This window comes from Rhinatrema bivittatum, chromosome 3 (genome assembly GCF_901001135.1).
Source record: "Rhinatrema bivittatum chromosome 3, aRhiBiv1.1, whole genome shotgun sequence".
NCBI classification, from domain to species: domain Eukaryota; kingdom Metazoa; phylum Chordata; class Amphibia; order Gymnophiona; family Rhinatrematidae; genus Rhinatrema; species Rhinatrema bivittatum.
In genome coordinates, this window is record NC_042617.1 from 212,820,465 (window position 1) to 212,836,764 (window position 16,300).

Genomic DNA, 16,300 nt, shown 5'->3' on the forward strand with positions numbered 1-16,300 from the left:
ACAGAAGTGAGAAACACACGCATTAAGAAAAAAGGTGTGTGTGGGGGGGTTTGACTGACCGCAACCAACTTTTCCCTGGGTTCTCCTCTCAATTCTCTTTGTTGTATGCTTGCTTAAATAGCCATGTTTTTAAACTTTTTCTGAATGTTTTGATGTTTCTTTGCAATCTGATTTCTAAAGGCATATTGTTCCATATTGGGGGTCCTGCTAGGAATAGGGCCCTATCCCTTACTTGAGTTAGTCTGGCCGTCTTAACTGAGGGAATAGTTAGCTGTGCTTTGTTTGCTGATCTCAGGTTTCTGTGGGGGGTATGTACGTGGAGGGCTGTGTTCAGCCACTCTGCTTTTTCGTCGTGTATTACTTTATGTATGGTGCATAAAGTTTTGTATTGTATTCTTTGTTCAATGGGTAACCAGTGTAGTTCTATTAAAGTTTCGGTGATATGATCTCTTTTATTTTTACTAGTTAAAATTCTTGCAGCTGTGTCTATAGTGGTCTTATTGTGGTGAATGGTAGGCCCAGTAGGAGGGCATTATAGTAGTCAGTACTGGAAAAAATTAAGGCTGAGCGGAAGTTGGTAGGCGTTAGTAGTGGTTTTAGTCTTCTAAGAGTCATAAGTTTGGCGTATCCCTCTCTTACTTTTTGAAATATATGCTGTTTCATATTTAGTTCTGGATCGATTATCAGTAATATGTATCTCCAGATACATATTATACACATGCACATATTATATGTATATATTTCTCACAGCCCTTCAATATAGTTGTAAAACATATCTCTTCTCAATTTCTTTACCAAAGCATGGTAGATAACATGGAATGGACTCATGGTAGAGACAAAATGGTATCAGAATTAAAAAATGCCTGGGCTAAGCACAGAGGATTCCTAGTGGCAAAGAAGTGAAGAGAAAGCCAGAGATCAGCTGGAGTCTATGGCAGTGGTTCCCAATCTGTGGGGGTCCACCAGACCATAACAGGGGTTCTGCAAGCTGTGGAAGAAGATAAAGCCTGCGAAAAGAAGATACCCAACAGGCCATTCTGCGGCAGCTGTGAAAGATTAGGCCTGAGAGCTGCTGAAGCGTGAAAAAGGCCGTGGGGCCACCAGCACACCCCATATTGCCAGCGGCCAAACTGTGAAGGAGGCTGCAAGGCCACCAACAGCCTGAATGAGAAGCATGCCGCGGGCCCCTCTCTCCCCCTGCAGACTCTAGGAAAAGATAAGGAGAGGGCCAGTAAGAGAGAGGGTGTATGAACATTTTATTTATTTATTTTAAAGTTTTTTTTATACCGACATTCATTTGCACATCACATCGGTTTACATGGAACAGGTATAACAACAACGTATTAGATTTACATGGAACTGGTAGAACAATAACATAATTAAGGTATGGCAACAGGGAAAGATAAAATCTCAAGTCCATAAAAGCAGATTGCAACAAATGTAAATAGGGTTGATAATTAGACAAAGTGAGTATGGAATAAAGGGGAATGGCAAATAGAAATGCTACATGAACAATTGCGCAGAAAAGGTTAGAGCAGTAGCATTAATTAAGAGAATGTGGAGAGGGAATACATGGGTGGATGGGATTATGCAAAGGCCTGTTTGAAAAGCCAGTTTTCAGTTTTGGTTTTTTTAAATTTCTGGGTGCAGTGTTCTTGGCATAGGTCAGGGGGCATAGAGTTCCAGATTGAAGGTCCTGCAATAGATAGTGCACATTCTTTTGTAGAGATAAGATGGGTGAGATTAGGAGAGGGTGTGTGTAGGGTTCCTTTGTAGGAAGATCTGGTGGGTCTATTAGAGGTGTGGAAGTGTAGGGAGTCGTTTAGCCAGTGCATGTTTTGGTTGTGTAGAGCTTTGTGTATGATTGTGAGCATCTTGTAGAGAATTCTGAAGGAGATTGGGAGCCAATGGAGATCTCTGAGGATGGGCGTGATATGATCATGTTTGCGAGTGTTAGTGAGGATTCTGGCAGCAGCATTTTGTAGCATTTGGAGTGGTTTAGTGGTAGTTTTGGGGAGGCCTAAAAGGAGGGCGTTATAATAATCGATTTTGGAAAATATAGTGGCCTGAAGGACAGTGTGGAAATCATTGAAGTGGAGGAGGGGTCTTAGTTTCTTTAAAATATGGAGTTTGTAATAGCATTCTTTCATGGTAGAGTTGATGAATTTTTTTAGGTTTAGTTGGTTATCTATGATAGCGCCTAGGTCTCGTACATGTTGTGAGATGGATATTGAGGGGGGGTAGGAGTTGATTTCAGAGAGGGTCATGGTATTGTGGTGGGGAGAGATAATAAGGAGTTCAGTTTTGGATGTATTAAGTGCGAGGTTGAGGTTAGTGAGGAGATTGTTGATCGAAGAGACAGAGAGTTTTCCCAGGTTTTGAGGGACTTGATAAAGAGTCTGTAATGGGGATAAGGATTTGGACGTCGTCCGCGTAAATGAGGTAAGACCTAGATCGGAGAGTTGTTGGCAGAGGGGCCACAGGTAAATATTGAAAAGGGTAGAAGATAGGGAGGAGCCTTGGGGGACGCTTTGAGTTAGGTTGATGGCTTTGGATTCACTATTACCTATTCTGACCTTGTAGTGTCTGTTATCTAGGTAAGATTCGAACCAGTGAAATGGGGTTCCTGAAATGCCAATATCCGTTAAACGGTTTAGTAAGATGTTGTGGCTAATGGTGTCAAAGGCAGATGATATATCTAGCAATGCAAGAATGTAAGAGTGGCCCTTGTCTAAACCTTTGAGGAGGGAATCTGTGAGTGAAATTAGAAGGGTTTCAGTACTGAAGAATTTGCGGAAACCAAATTGGGATGGGAATAAGATTTTGTGGTTTTCTAAGTGGTCAGAGAGCTGGAGGTTTACTACTTTTTCGAGAATTTTTGCTAGGAAGAGTAGGTTTGAGATTGGCCAAAAGTTAGCAAGTTCAGTAGGGTCAAGATTCGGTTTCTTTAGTATGGGTTTGACAATGGCTTGTTTTAATATAGCAGGAACATTTCCAAGAGTGAGGGAACAGTTGATGATACTAGGTAGGGGTTGGGCTATTATGTTAGGGATAGACAGGAGGGATTTAGTAGGGATAGTATCAGATGGGTGCAATGAGGGAACATACGTGTGTATAACAGAGCTTATGTGAACGAGAGAGAGGGAGCTTGTATATATATGTGTGTGTGTGTGTGTGTGTGTGTGTGTGTGTGTGAATGAGAGAGAGATCCTGTATGTTTGAGAAAGAGGGAGCATTTGTATGTGAGCATATGTGTATGGTAGAGGGAGCATGTGTATTAGGGGCTTTTGTGTATGATAGAGGGAGCATGTATGTGAGTGAGCATGTGTGTATGAGAGGGTGCATTTGTGTGTGTGAAAATATGAGTGTATGAGAGAGAGAGCATTTGTGTGTGAGTGTGTGTGAAAGACGGAGCATGTGTTCGAGAGAGAGGGAGCATTTATGTGTGTGTGAGCATGTTTGTGTGAGAGAAAGGGAGCATATGAATGAGAGAGCATGTGTGTGAGGGATCATATGAATGAGAAAGAGAGCATGAGTATAAGAGGGAGCATTTGTGTGTATGAGAGTCTGAGAGCATGAATATGTGTGAGAGCATGTGTGTATGAGAGAGAAGAGAGTTTGTGAACCCTCCTTCCCATCCCTACTAATCCACAGTAATCTCAGGGTGACTGGAAATAAAAAGTTCCCAGGTATGGAGCATGGGAAGATTTTAAATCATTATTAGTTTTAATTACTGGCTGTTATTTGATGTGTCTGATGTTTTGAAATATTTTGTTTGGGAAATTTAAAAATAATTTCTTGAGTTTTAAATTATTGGTTGTCAATTGTTTTGAAATATTCTTTTTATTAATATAGTTTTACTGTTATTCATTTTATATTTCTTGATTGTATTATTTGACATTTTATGAGGAACAGCGATATTTCTGTTTTTCCATGTTGCGATGCATTCAGAGTCTGGCTTCTTGTGGTTTCCAGTTGTTATGCCCATCGGTCGCAGACAGCTGCGACCGCTCTTGCTCACCTCCCTTGACCCCCGTTGGGAAGTCTTGTAGCTTCCGCCAGCTGTCGCTGACTTGCCTACCGCTCCTAGGCCTCCCGGGACAGCATGGACGCTGCCAACCGCCATCTTGCCCTCGGAATTCCCCTAGGTGCGCGCGCATGGGCCAGTCTTAACCACGTCATGGCGGGAACCTCGGGGGTGTCCACTCCGGATGACGTCATCCCTCCAAGACATTTAAGCCAACTGGCCCTGCCTACCGATGACTTGGCAAAGAGTTCCCTCATTGCTGATTCCGCCTCGCTCACAGAAGGACCGTTCGCTTCAGTTCCTGCTTCCTTGGCGTGAGACGTCCTGGGTACCCGCTTCTCGGGGGCCCTCTCTTCATCTCTGGCTATCTGCTCCTCGGAGAGCCTGACGCCCTGGACTTCTGCCTGTCCCGTTCCCTGGGGCTTCTCTGGAACCATCGCTACTCCTGTCGTGAGTACCCCGCTCTGCGAACCATTACCATCTTTACTGAGGACCTCATCGGTGTGCCCCGCTCTGCAGACCATTACCATCTCTACTGAGGACCTCATTGGTATACCCCGCTCCATGGACCACTACCATCTCTACGGAGGACCCCTTCAGTATACCCCACTACCATCTCGTCTCTGCTGGAGAACCCTCATTGGTGCACCCCGCTCTGCAGACCATTGCAATACCATCTATCCTCTTTGGGTATTCCCCATTCCACAGGACCGTGGCACCTCGGTGTCTGTGGGACTTTACTCTTGCACCCCCCGCTCCATGGGTACTGCTGCTCTACCTCTTTAATAAAGACTCTAGACTCGTATTGTGTCTGACATCAGCTGAGACCTCGCCTCCCGATGGTGAGGCTCACTGGGCTCCTCCCCGTGGGCGGTACCATCTCTCACCTTGGCCCAGGGCCCACACACTCACAGATCCTAACAGATTGCCAAGTCGATGGACCCGGCACAGGTTTCGGCAATTCAGGCCATCCCTGGCCTGGCCCAGCGAATTACAGAACAGCAAAAGATTCTAGAGACTTTGGCTAACGCCATAAATCATCTGAGCAATCGGCTGGACTCAGTTCCGACACCTGCCAAGCCTAACTCAGCTGCACATGTGTCACCATTCTGGCCTCCAGTGCCCCTGCCGGCACCTCCTCATTTTGCAGGTGACCCCTTTCTATGTAGGGTTTTCTTGAACCAATGCAACATGCACTTTTCCTTACAACCTGCATATTTCCCTTATGTAGTTTCCAAAACTACATACATTTTGTCCTAAAACTACATACATTTTGTTCCTTTTGTCCTGGAGGGATGATGTCATCTGGAGTGGACACCCCCAAGGTTCCCGCTATGACGTGGTTAAGACTGGCCCGTGCGCGCGCACCTAGGGGAATTCCGAGGGCAAGATGGCGGTCTGCAGCATCCATGCTGTCCCAGGAGGCCTGGGAGCGATAGGAAAAGCATTGACCTGGGCGTCACCTCTTTGGGAGCGAACGGATCCAATCCTCAACGACCTGCCAGGCTTCCTCGCCCTATTCCACTCCATTTTTGATGACCCAGGCCGGAAGGCCATCTCCGGATCTACATTCCTATACTTGCAACAAGGTTCCAGATCACTGACTGATTATGTCATCGAGTTTAGGACTCTCTCGTCCGAATTGCACTGGGACCTGGGCTGCCTATGTGCTATATTCCTCGAAGGTCTGAGTCCATGTATCAAGGACGAATTAACAGCACGAGAACTCCCTGAGGCCTTGGATTTCCTTATAGACCTGGCTGGTCGCATTGATCGCCGTGTGCGTGAGCGTTCACAAGAGGTCAGAGGAGCCAAGAGGATGGCGTCAGCTACTCCACACATTCGCCCAACATCTTCCACTCAGACCGCTACTACCCTGAACACCAAAGATGAGGAACCGATGCAGATGGGCCGTAGTCATCTATCCTCAAAAGAAAAGCATCGTCGCCAAACGTCTGGCCTCTGCATGTATTGTGGCCAATTGGGTTATGCGGTACCCTCCTGTCCACTCTGTCTGGGAAACTCCCAGGCCTAGGATCTGCCAGAGGACTTCTCCTTGGCCTAACCGCACCCTCTCCTCTGTTAACTCTGCCTGTCTCCATAAATTTGGACGCTTAGGAATTTCACACCCTGCCATTGGTGGACTCTGGAGCCGATGGAAATTTTATCCTTAGACAACTCATGGAACACCTTCGGATTCCCACCATCCATATGCCGACGCCATTGTTGCTCTCCTCTATTCATGGCGAACCTTTACCAGGCGAAGTTGCCTTCTCCACAATCCCCATTCGACTTCGCACGGGATCACTGCACACAGAGACCATTTCTTTTCTGATACTGGACAAGGATATACATCCTGTGGTTCTTGGACTCCACAATGTGATTGGAACACCCTACAGTTGTCCCAATGGGGTGACTACTGCCACAAATAGTGTTTGGAGGTCGTGTCCCCGATACCCTGCCTAGCCACTGCAGCATCCATTCTGGGGCTTTCGCCACAGTACTCCTTCTTCCAGGATGTGTTCTGAAAGAAAGCCGCAGACACTCTACCTCTTCACCGCTCATTTGATTGTGCTATAAATTTATTGCCTAACACTGAGCCTCCCCGAGGAAGGGTCTACCACTTTCACTGACTGAGACAAAAGCCATGTCTGAATATATACAAGAAAATTTGGCAAAAGGCTTCATTCGGCCTTCCAAATCTCCCATTGGAGCAGGGTTCTTTTTTGTGGGGGAAAAAGGATGGCTCCCTCCGGCCATGCATAGATTAACCATGGCTTAAATGAGATTACACAGAAGGACCGCTACTCCCTGCCATTAATCTCTGAACTTTCTGACAGGCTCCAGGGGGCCAAGATATTTACCAAATTGGACTTCAAAGGAGCTTACAATTTGGTCAGGATATACCAGGGTGACGAATGGAAAACCGCATTTAACACCCGCGATGGCCATTTTGAATATCTGGTCATGCTGTTTGGCCTCTGCAACGCTCCAGCAGTGTTCCAGAATATGATGAATGAAATCTTCAGAGACATGCTCTACAGTTGTGTCGTGGTCTATTTAGACGATATCCTGGTATTTTCACAGGACCTCCAGAGCCATCATCAGTACATCACCAACATAAGAACATAAGAAAATGCCATACTGGGTCAAACCAAGGGTCCATCAAGCCCAGCATCCTGTTTCTAACAGTGGCCAATCCAGGCCATAAGAACCTGGCAAGTACCCGAAAACTAAGTTTTCCTAGCGTGTAGCAGATGGACTCAAAACAAATGGGTATAGTGTGCTCGTGCTAGCAGTTGGAGACGGATCTGACGTCAGCACGGGTACATATACCCCCACAGGAAGTGTCGCAATTCAGTAATTTCCGTCTCCAAAGCAGTTTGGAGCTACCTCACGCTCGCTGAGCGTGTTTCCAAATTCTAACGACTAAATTTCATAGAAGAAACCTACTGAAGACGAGCCCCGCACTCCTGCGGTGATGCCAGTCGGTCACTCCCCCAGTTGAGTTTCCCGAGTTGACTTGCGTGGCCCCTAGGAGGTAAGAGCCTTGGTCCGGTGGCCGGTTCGCGGCAGGGACCTAGCCCCCGAGTGAGAAGGGCTCGGGCGCGGCTTGGCCCCCGAGCGAGACGAGTTCGAGCGCGGCCTAGAGGCAGCGGGTGCATTTCCTCGAGTGCGGCAGTGAAGGTACTTACCCTCTCCCCCCGCAGCCGGAGACTGCCCGGGTCGCAGCCGGGAAGCGCCGAAGACAAGGTAAGGCGTACATCTTTACTGTGGTCTCCGAGGAAGTGTGGATTGACTGGGCCTGCCTACGAGGCAGCCCTGCTTAGGAGGTTGCCATTTTGCTCTACTCGCCTTCGCCACCTAGGCGCACGTTGTTGTGCGCGATAGGCGCCCGTTGTTGAGCGCGATAGGCGCCCGTTGTTGAGCGCACGCGATAGGCGCACGTTGTTGAGTGCACGCTACTAGGATAGGCGCACATTTATAAGACGCCCGTTCATAGGCGCACATTGATAAAACGCCGCACATTGATAAGACGCCCGTTCATAGGCGCACATTGTTAAGATGCCCGTTCTTAGGCGCACAATTATAAGACGCCTGTTCATAGGCGCAGGCTGTTAAGCGCACTTTGATAAGCGCACATCATTAGGTGACACATATCTTACTCCGGCTGGGAGGAAATAAAAGACGAAATGAAGCAGAAGAGAGCCCATGCGTCCGCAGAGCCGGCACCTCCAGAATCAGGCATAAGAGCTCTATGCCTCTGCTCAGCATGCAACCTTAGAGCCACACAGAGCGAGGAAGCAGACTCACTATGCGCCCAATGTGAGGAGGCCATGGGAGTTCCGGGCCAGGACCGGTCCCAGCCCAGCGGTTCCTCAGGGAACACTCCGGACTTAGCAGGCTGCGGCGAGCAGCCAGGGAACCCGAGAGACCTGGTGCCCCTAAGGCCAGATCCGGCTTCGCTCTCCTGGGTGGAATTATTTAAGGGGATTCACGCCTTTGTCCAGATGCAGTCTGCTCCTCGAATGGGTCATTCCGTTCCGGATGTTCCGGCCCCTGGACCCTCGAGACCTAGGCACGGTCACTTGCCACCCGACAGCCCCAATTATGGAGATTCGGATTTCTCCGAGGAAAATGAGGAGCCCCCCGAGGAGGGTGAACTTCCCTCGGAGATAGAACCATATCGGACCATGAAACGCTTCTTTCGGAAAGAGGATCTTCCAGGCCTGGTCTCACAATGCCTATCAGAACTGGCCATTCCGGGCCAGGACGCCCCAGGGGACCCCAAAATGAACCCCCTGTTAGAGGGCCTCCGCCAAACGGCTCACCACTTTCCCCTCCTACAAGCAGCACAGCAGATAATTGACCTGGAATGGAATGCGCCGGAGGCATCATTTAAAGGGGGTCGGGCCTTGTCAGGCATGTACCCTCTGGACCCGGTGTCCAAGGAGCTGCTGGCGTGCCCCAAGGTAGACGCCATAGTTAACGCAATGGTGAAGCGCACCACCATTCCGGTGGAGGGGGGAGCGGCCCTCAAGGATACACATGACCAGCGCATGGACACCATTCTGAAACAAGCCCTTGAGGTAACAGCCATGTCCCTACGAATTGCGACCTGCTGCACCGTGGTGACGCGTTCCTGTTTATCGCAAGCTAGAAACAACACCCCGGGAGAAGACATGGAATCAGCTCTCGCATTCCTCACTGCAGCCTCCGACCTCGTCCGTACAGCAGCCAAGGGAGTGTCATCTTCAGTGGCAGCCAGAAGACAGCTTTGGCTACGTAATTGGGCGGCCGACTCTTCATCCAAGACACGCCTCACGAGAATGCCCTATAAGGGTTCCCTACTGTTTGGCAGCGATCTCGAGACCTGGGCTAATAAATGGGGTGCCTCTCCATTACCCCGTCTACCAGAAGACAGGTCGAGGAGGAGCCAGCGTTCTTTTTCTAGACCATCCAGAGGTAGAAACTCTCAGCGCTTCAACCCTTACAGGGCTCGCTATCAAGCACCTCGTTCTCAGGCCAGGAACCAGCCCTTTCGGACTAAGCACAACAAGAAGAGAACCGGCTCGGGTTCCGGTCCCGGCCGCAACCCACAATGACAATTAGCCGACCCATCCGAGGGTAGCAGCCATAGGGGGCAGGCTAACCCTCTTCTACCGCAGGTGGGTCGAGATTACGTCGGACCAGTGGGTCCTCGCCATCATCCGAGAAGGATATTACCTGGATTTTCTTCGGCTCCCGCCGGACAAGTTTGTGGAATCTCCTTGTTCACCCCTCAAGAGGGTGGCACTAGAGATTACCTTACAGAGGCTCCTGGCCCTAAAAGCCATAATCCCAGTGCCTGCAGGAGAGATACATTTTGGGCATTATTCCATTTATTTCTTAGTACCCAAGAAGGAGGGCACTTTCAGGCCCGTCCTGGACCTCAAGTCAGTCAACCGACACCTACGGGTCCCCAGCTTTCGCATGGAAACTCTACGGTCTGTCAAGAATGCAGTACAGCCAGGGGAGTTTCTCACCTCCCTGGATCTGTCGGAAGCCTATTTGCATATCCCAATCCATCGGGATCACCAGCGTTATTTACGCTTCAAAGTCCTGAATCAACACTTCCAGTTTCGAGCTTTACCCTTCGGGTTAGCCACTGCGCCGCGGATCTTTACCAAGGTCATAGTAGTAATGGCGGTGGCACTCAGGAAGGAAGGAATTCTCGTCCATCCCTACCTGGACGATTGGCTGATCAGGGCAAAGTCACCGGAGGAGAGCCACCGAGCAACCAACAGAGTTATAGCTCTTCTGGAAAGCCTAGGATGGGTAGTCAACATAAACAAGAGTTCCCTACAGCCGTCCCAGTCACTGGAATACCTAGGGGTTCACTTCGACACCCAGGAAGACAAGGTCAGCCTGACCTCCAAGAGAAAGTCAAAACTCCGGAATCATCTGCAGGTCCTGCTGAACGCCAGCCGGCCCACAGCTTGGGATTACCTACAGGTCCTCGGCCTCATGGCATCCACTCTGGAGGTGGTGCCAAGGGCACGGGCTCATATGAGACCATTGCAAAGCGCCCTTGTATCTCTATGGAGCCCACGATCACAAAACTACACCATACACCTACCTCTGCCGTCCAGAGTGCGAAATCAGCTACGGTGGTGGTTACAGCCCAGCCACATGAGCCGGGGCTCAAGAATGTCCTCCCCAACCTGGATTCTGCTCACCACAGATGCCAGCCTGAACGGATGGGGAGCACACTGCGAGGAACTCACCGCCCAAGGGCGGTGGACCAGAGAAAAGTCAAAGTGGAACATCAACCGCCTAGAGGCACGGGCAGTCAAGCTAGCGTGCCTGCGATTTGCCCACAGACTTCGCGACAGAGTGGTCAGAGTGATGTCAGACAACGCCACCACGGTGGCATACATCAATCGACAGGGCGGAACCAGAAGGCAACAAGTGTCCCTAGAAATGACTCCCCTGATGATTTGGGCAGAAACAAATCTCCAGGACATCTCCGCTGTCCACATCGCCAGGAAGGACAACACGACGGCAGACTTCCTCAGCAGAGAAAGCCTAAACTCGGGGGAGTGGCAGCTGTCACCCACAGCCTTTCAGATAATTGTGGATCAATGGGGGACGCCAGCCATGGACCTATTAGCGGACAGGTCCAACGCTCAAGTTCCCAGATATTTCAGCCGCAGGCGGGATCCTCGAGCCCAGGGGATCGATGCCCTGGTACAGCCGTGGCCTCGGGGGATCCTGCTATACGCCTTTCCTCCGTGGCCCCTGCAGGGCGCCATTGTACACAGGATTCAGCGACAGAGAGGCCTAGTTCTTCTAGTGGCTCCGGACTGGCCAAGAAGACCCTGGTACGCAGACATGAGAAGACTACTGGCAGGGGATCCTCTACCTCTGCCTCCCTACAGGGACCTGCTATGGCAAGGCCCCATCCTCCACGAGGATCCAGCTCAATTCTCTCTTACGGTCTGGCCATTGAGAGGGCTAAACAGAAGAAAAGAGGATACTCGGAGCCGGTAATAGATACACTCCTCCGAGCATGCAAGTTCTCCACATCGCTCACATATATCAGGATCTGGAGAATTTTTGAAGCCTGGTGCGACTCTCGCAGCACCAATTCGCATGCCGCTAAGATTCCTATCATTTTGGACTTCCTACAAGATGGCCTTCAGAAGGGTCTGGCCCTCAGCTCCATCAAGGTTCAGGTAGCAGCGCTGTCTTGCTACGGTCCCAGGAGTGACGGCAACACCATTGCCAAACATCCAGACGTTTCACGTTTCCTGAAAGGAGTCAAACACATTCGCCCGCCACTGAAGTGGCTAGTGCCCTTGTGGAACCTCAACCTAGTATTGGAATTTTTAGCGGGATCAGCCTTCAGGCCCCTTCGAGGCCTGTCTCTCCGTTTGTTATCCTTGAAGATGGTGTTCCTGCTGGCTGTATGCTCAGCACGCCGCATCTCGGAGCTACAAGCACTGTCCTGCCGTGATCCATTTCTCAGAATCACTCCAGAGGCTATCCATCTTCGCACAGTTCCATCTTTTTACCCAAAGTGGTCTCACACTGCTGTCCAGATACCTGGAAATGTCAGAAGCAGTATGAAAGACGGACCATCTGTTCGTCCTGCACAGCGGGAAGAAGCAAGGGGAAGCGGCCTCACGGCCAACCATCGCCCGCTGGATTAAAGAGGTTATCAAGGCAGTCTACGTAGAGGCAGGAAAACCACCGCCTCTACAGGTCAAGGCCCATTCTATCAGAGCACAGTCGGCCTCTTGGGCGGAAACTAAGCTGCTGTCGCCTGCAGAGATATGTAAAGCGGCGACGTGGTCCTCCCTCCATACCTTCTCCAGATTCTATCATCTGGACGTCCAGGCCAGGGAGGACACAGCATTTGCGAGGGCAATCCTACACGGTCCTCGGGCAGCCTCCCGCCCAGTCTGGGAGTAGCTTTTGTACATCCCATTTGTTTTGAGTCCATCTGCTACACGCTAGGAAATGTTGAGATTACTTACCTGATAATCTCCTTTTCCTTAGTGTATGCAGATGGACTCAGCATCCCGCCCGGCTGCCGGTATACATGGGGATTTGCCGACTCACGGTAAGCCATGTTTTCTTATGATAGGGCATCCACCCTGCCGGGTGTCGACGCCTTCCGGCTGAGTACACTGGCGGTCTCCAGCTACCATCAATTGGTCAGGGTAATCCTGTTCATGTAATCGATCGGTCAGTCACACATATATCCATAAAAGCTTTTGCAAGGAAGATTACTGAATTGCGACACTTCCTGTGGGGGTATATGTACCCGTGCTGACGTCAGATCCATCTCCAACTGCTAGCACGAGCACACTATACCCATTTGTTTTGAGTCCATCTGCATACACTAAGGAAAAGGAGATTATCAGGTAAGTAATCTCAACACTATTCCATTGTTAACATTCTGCAACGCTTAAGGGATAACCAGTTGTACGCCAAGCTGGAGAAGTGTTCTTTCCACAAGGAGTCCATCCCTTTTCTGGGCTATGTTGTCTCTAAACAGGTGTTCCAGATGGATCCACAAAAGACCAAGAGCATTCGGGATTGGCCCCAACCAATGGGCCTTAAAGCACTCCGAAGATTTCTGAGTTTTACAAACTACTACAGGTCGTTCATCAACCACTATTCGACATTAACCGCCCACTCACAGCTATGACACAGAAGGGAGCCAATCCCTCCCAGTGGTCTCCCGAGGCCGTGTCCGCCTTCCGGGAGCTCAAGGAGGCGTTTCTACAAGAGCCATGCCTGCGCTATCCCGACCCCCGATGACCCTTCATCGTTGAAGTAGATGCTTCAGACATCGGTGTTTGTACAGTCCTCAGCAAGCATTCAACTAACCACACCTTGCACCCATGTTCATTCTTCTCTCGATGCTTCTCCCCGGCTGTCAGCGGGCTCGAGAACCGACGCCGGCAAAATTGAGCGTCGACTGTCAAACCCGCTGACAGCCGCCGCTTTTCTGGCCAGGGATTTTTTTTGTTACTTAGAAGGTTCTTCTGTCTAGAGATGCCATGGAGATGCATGCCCGGCACCTTGCAATAATAGTGCAAAATGTTTGTAGCAGTACCTCTTGCTTTATGAGCAGGGTGTCCTGTCTCTGCATATTTGGAATTTGGTAACAGGCAGCTGTGGAGAGAGTCATTAGACCCTTGTCAAGATCAAACTACAGGGTGATTACCCTGTCACAGGTGATTTTCTTTTAAATTAGTAATAATAATTTTCAAAAAATACCATGTTCAGGGGTGGGGGCTGGGAGGGGAAATATGTGCACCAAACCTCTCTCTGCATCTGTCTTTTAGTGATGTGGGCCTGTCTCAAATATCCCTTCTTTGCCATTCCCAGTCAATCTCTCACTGTCTGTCTTTGATCCATAGTCCATCCCAACCAGTCCCCCTTCTCTCCCTCCACCAGTCCATCCCCAAAAGTCATTCTTTCTCACTCGCTGTCAATCCAGCCTTGCCAGTTGCTCTGTCTGTCTCTCTCCACCAGTCCAGCCCTGCTGTGTCTCTCTCCACCAGCCCAGCCCTGCTCCGTCTCTCTCCACCAGTCCAACCCCGCTCTGTCTCTCTCCACCAGTCCAACCCCGCTCTGTCTCTTTCCACCAGGCAGGCCAGTTTCTCTCTCTGTTTCTCTCTACCAGTCCATCTCCACCACTCTCTCTCCCTCACCAGTTTCCCTTTCTCCCTCCACTAGTCCATCTCCGCTAGTCTGTCTCTCTCTCTTTCCCATCCTGCCAATCACACTCTCTCTATCCTCCACCAGTCCATTCCCCCAGTTGCTCTAGATTCAGCTTTGAGGGGTACCTGTAGATACTACATAAGTTCCTGAATATGAGTACATTCTTCAACATTTACTGCTGTGCTTTGCAATTATATGTATTCCATTTATATCAGTAATCATTTAATAAATTTTATATATTATGAATGTCTGATGTGCATACAATTATTTCTTTGTTAGTACATTAATAACTTTTCTATATATGGCACAAAACTGCAGGTAAAAATGAAAGAGAAGCATTTGGGGATCCACAAAAAGTTTTTGGAACTTGAAAAGGGGTCCATGTTCCCAAAAAGGTTGGGAACCCCTGGTCTATAGCATTATACCAGGAATTAGATGGTATTTATTTGCTCTAATTTTCTGTGACAGTGATAAGCAACAGGGATGGGAGATTGCAATCTTGCAAACAATCTAACAAAGGCAAGGGGAGAGGCAATAAGGCAAAGGCATGGGGAGAGGGAGTAAGGACCACAGAAAAGACAGATAAAAGAATCAGACTGCAGGCCATGGAGTCGTTTCCCCCCCCCCTGCATTTCAGTTGCTTTAGTGTTTTTTGTGTGTTTTCCTCACCCTTTCTGAGCATATAACTTGGTATGGCCATTCCCGTCATGGGTTCATTGAACAATGTCTCTCTGGTAGTAACGATATCTAGCTGTGCCCTTAACCATCAGGACTAAACTGAGTATTTATACTCATTGCCTTCCAGACATTTCTCTTTGCCTTCTTGAAACTCTTTTTTTTTTTTTTTTTTTTTTAAATAGCCTTTCCATCAGTCAGCTAACTTTGTTTTATGATTGTTGAATCATGCAATCTTGTCACTGGAAGATACTCCGCTGTGTTGGTATAAGTGCTTGTATACTTGTCTGTCTTGATTGTAATTTGTAATTTTATTTTACTTTTATGTATGTTTATATGGAACCCACCCCGATCTGTGGAGGGCACGTGAAATAAATAAAGTAAATTTATTTATTTATTTAGGATTTTTTTTTTTTTTTTTATATACCGACATTCTCGATAAATACTAAATACTTTCTTTCCTCTATCTATCCTCATGCCTGCTTCTCTTATTTTCCCGATACCTAGTTCCCCATAACTTTTTTTTCCACACATGAAATGAATTGTTTTAGTCCTTTCCCCTGCAGCTTGCTAGCATCCTTTGAAATTTTCATGGCTTCCTGTACTCAAGGATCAGTAGTGGAATTGATCAGGAGGAGTGCAGCAACTGAGATAGGTCACAGACATGGATAAAATAAGCTGCTTTTTAGTTTGAAGGGCGTTTAACATGTTAGTCTATGGTATGAATGGCCAACTCTGCCCTCAAGAGCCAGAAGCAATGCATGCAAATCTGTTGTATGCAAATCTCCCTCATTCATGTTCATTGTGGATATCCTGAAAACCCAACCTATGAGTGGCTCTTGAAAACTGGAGTTAGTCACTCCTGGTCTATGGCATGATGCCCTTTCAGCATTGCTGGCAGTGTAGATAGGTATGTTGACGTGCAACTTTAAGAATTTTGTGAAAAGAAAAAAATTCTTGCAATTCTAAATACTTAATTGGAGTAAAATGACATTAATTAATACATTCTAATAGCTCAAATCAAAATCCAGGTTCATGTTAAAATATATATATAATATATTTTTTTCTCCGCAGTTGCTTGGCATATGGGTTATTAGTGAATGGATGGCTGCCGGAAAGCCGAAGGCTTTTCAGTTAGTGGAACTGGGTCCTGGTAGAGGCACTCTTATGGATGATGTTTTGCGGGTAAGTGAAACATTAATACACCTGTTTGTACTAAGTTGGCAATCATTCTAAGGCTCCTTATTTCAAACTGAATTCATATTGAGAAAAGAATGGAGGTAATTTTGTAACTGCTTGTGTTGGTGTATAATCCCTGGATTTCTTTTATCCAGGGACTTTATACTAATTTTGAAAGTGAAATTGTTTGGGTAGTTT

General features: G+C 48.3%; 1 protein-coding gene across 2 annotated transcripts in view; it reads left to right on the plus strand.

Moving 5' to 3' along the window:
* The window catches only part of NDUFAF7 (NADH:ubiquinone oxidoreductase complex assembly factor 7), a 144,252-nt gene that overhangs the window by 47,817 nt on the left and 80,135 nt on the right, over positions 1 to 16,300 (plus strand). For both annotated transcript variants that reach the window (XM_029594156.1, XM_029594157.1), the window contains exon 4: positions 15,998 to 16,108. In XM_029594156.1, coding sequence (XP_029450016.1) covers positions 15,998 to 16,108 — 111 coding nt within the window. The remainder of the gene's footprint in view (positions 1 to 15,997; positions 16,109 to 16,300) is intronic.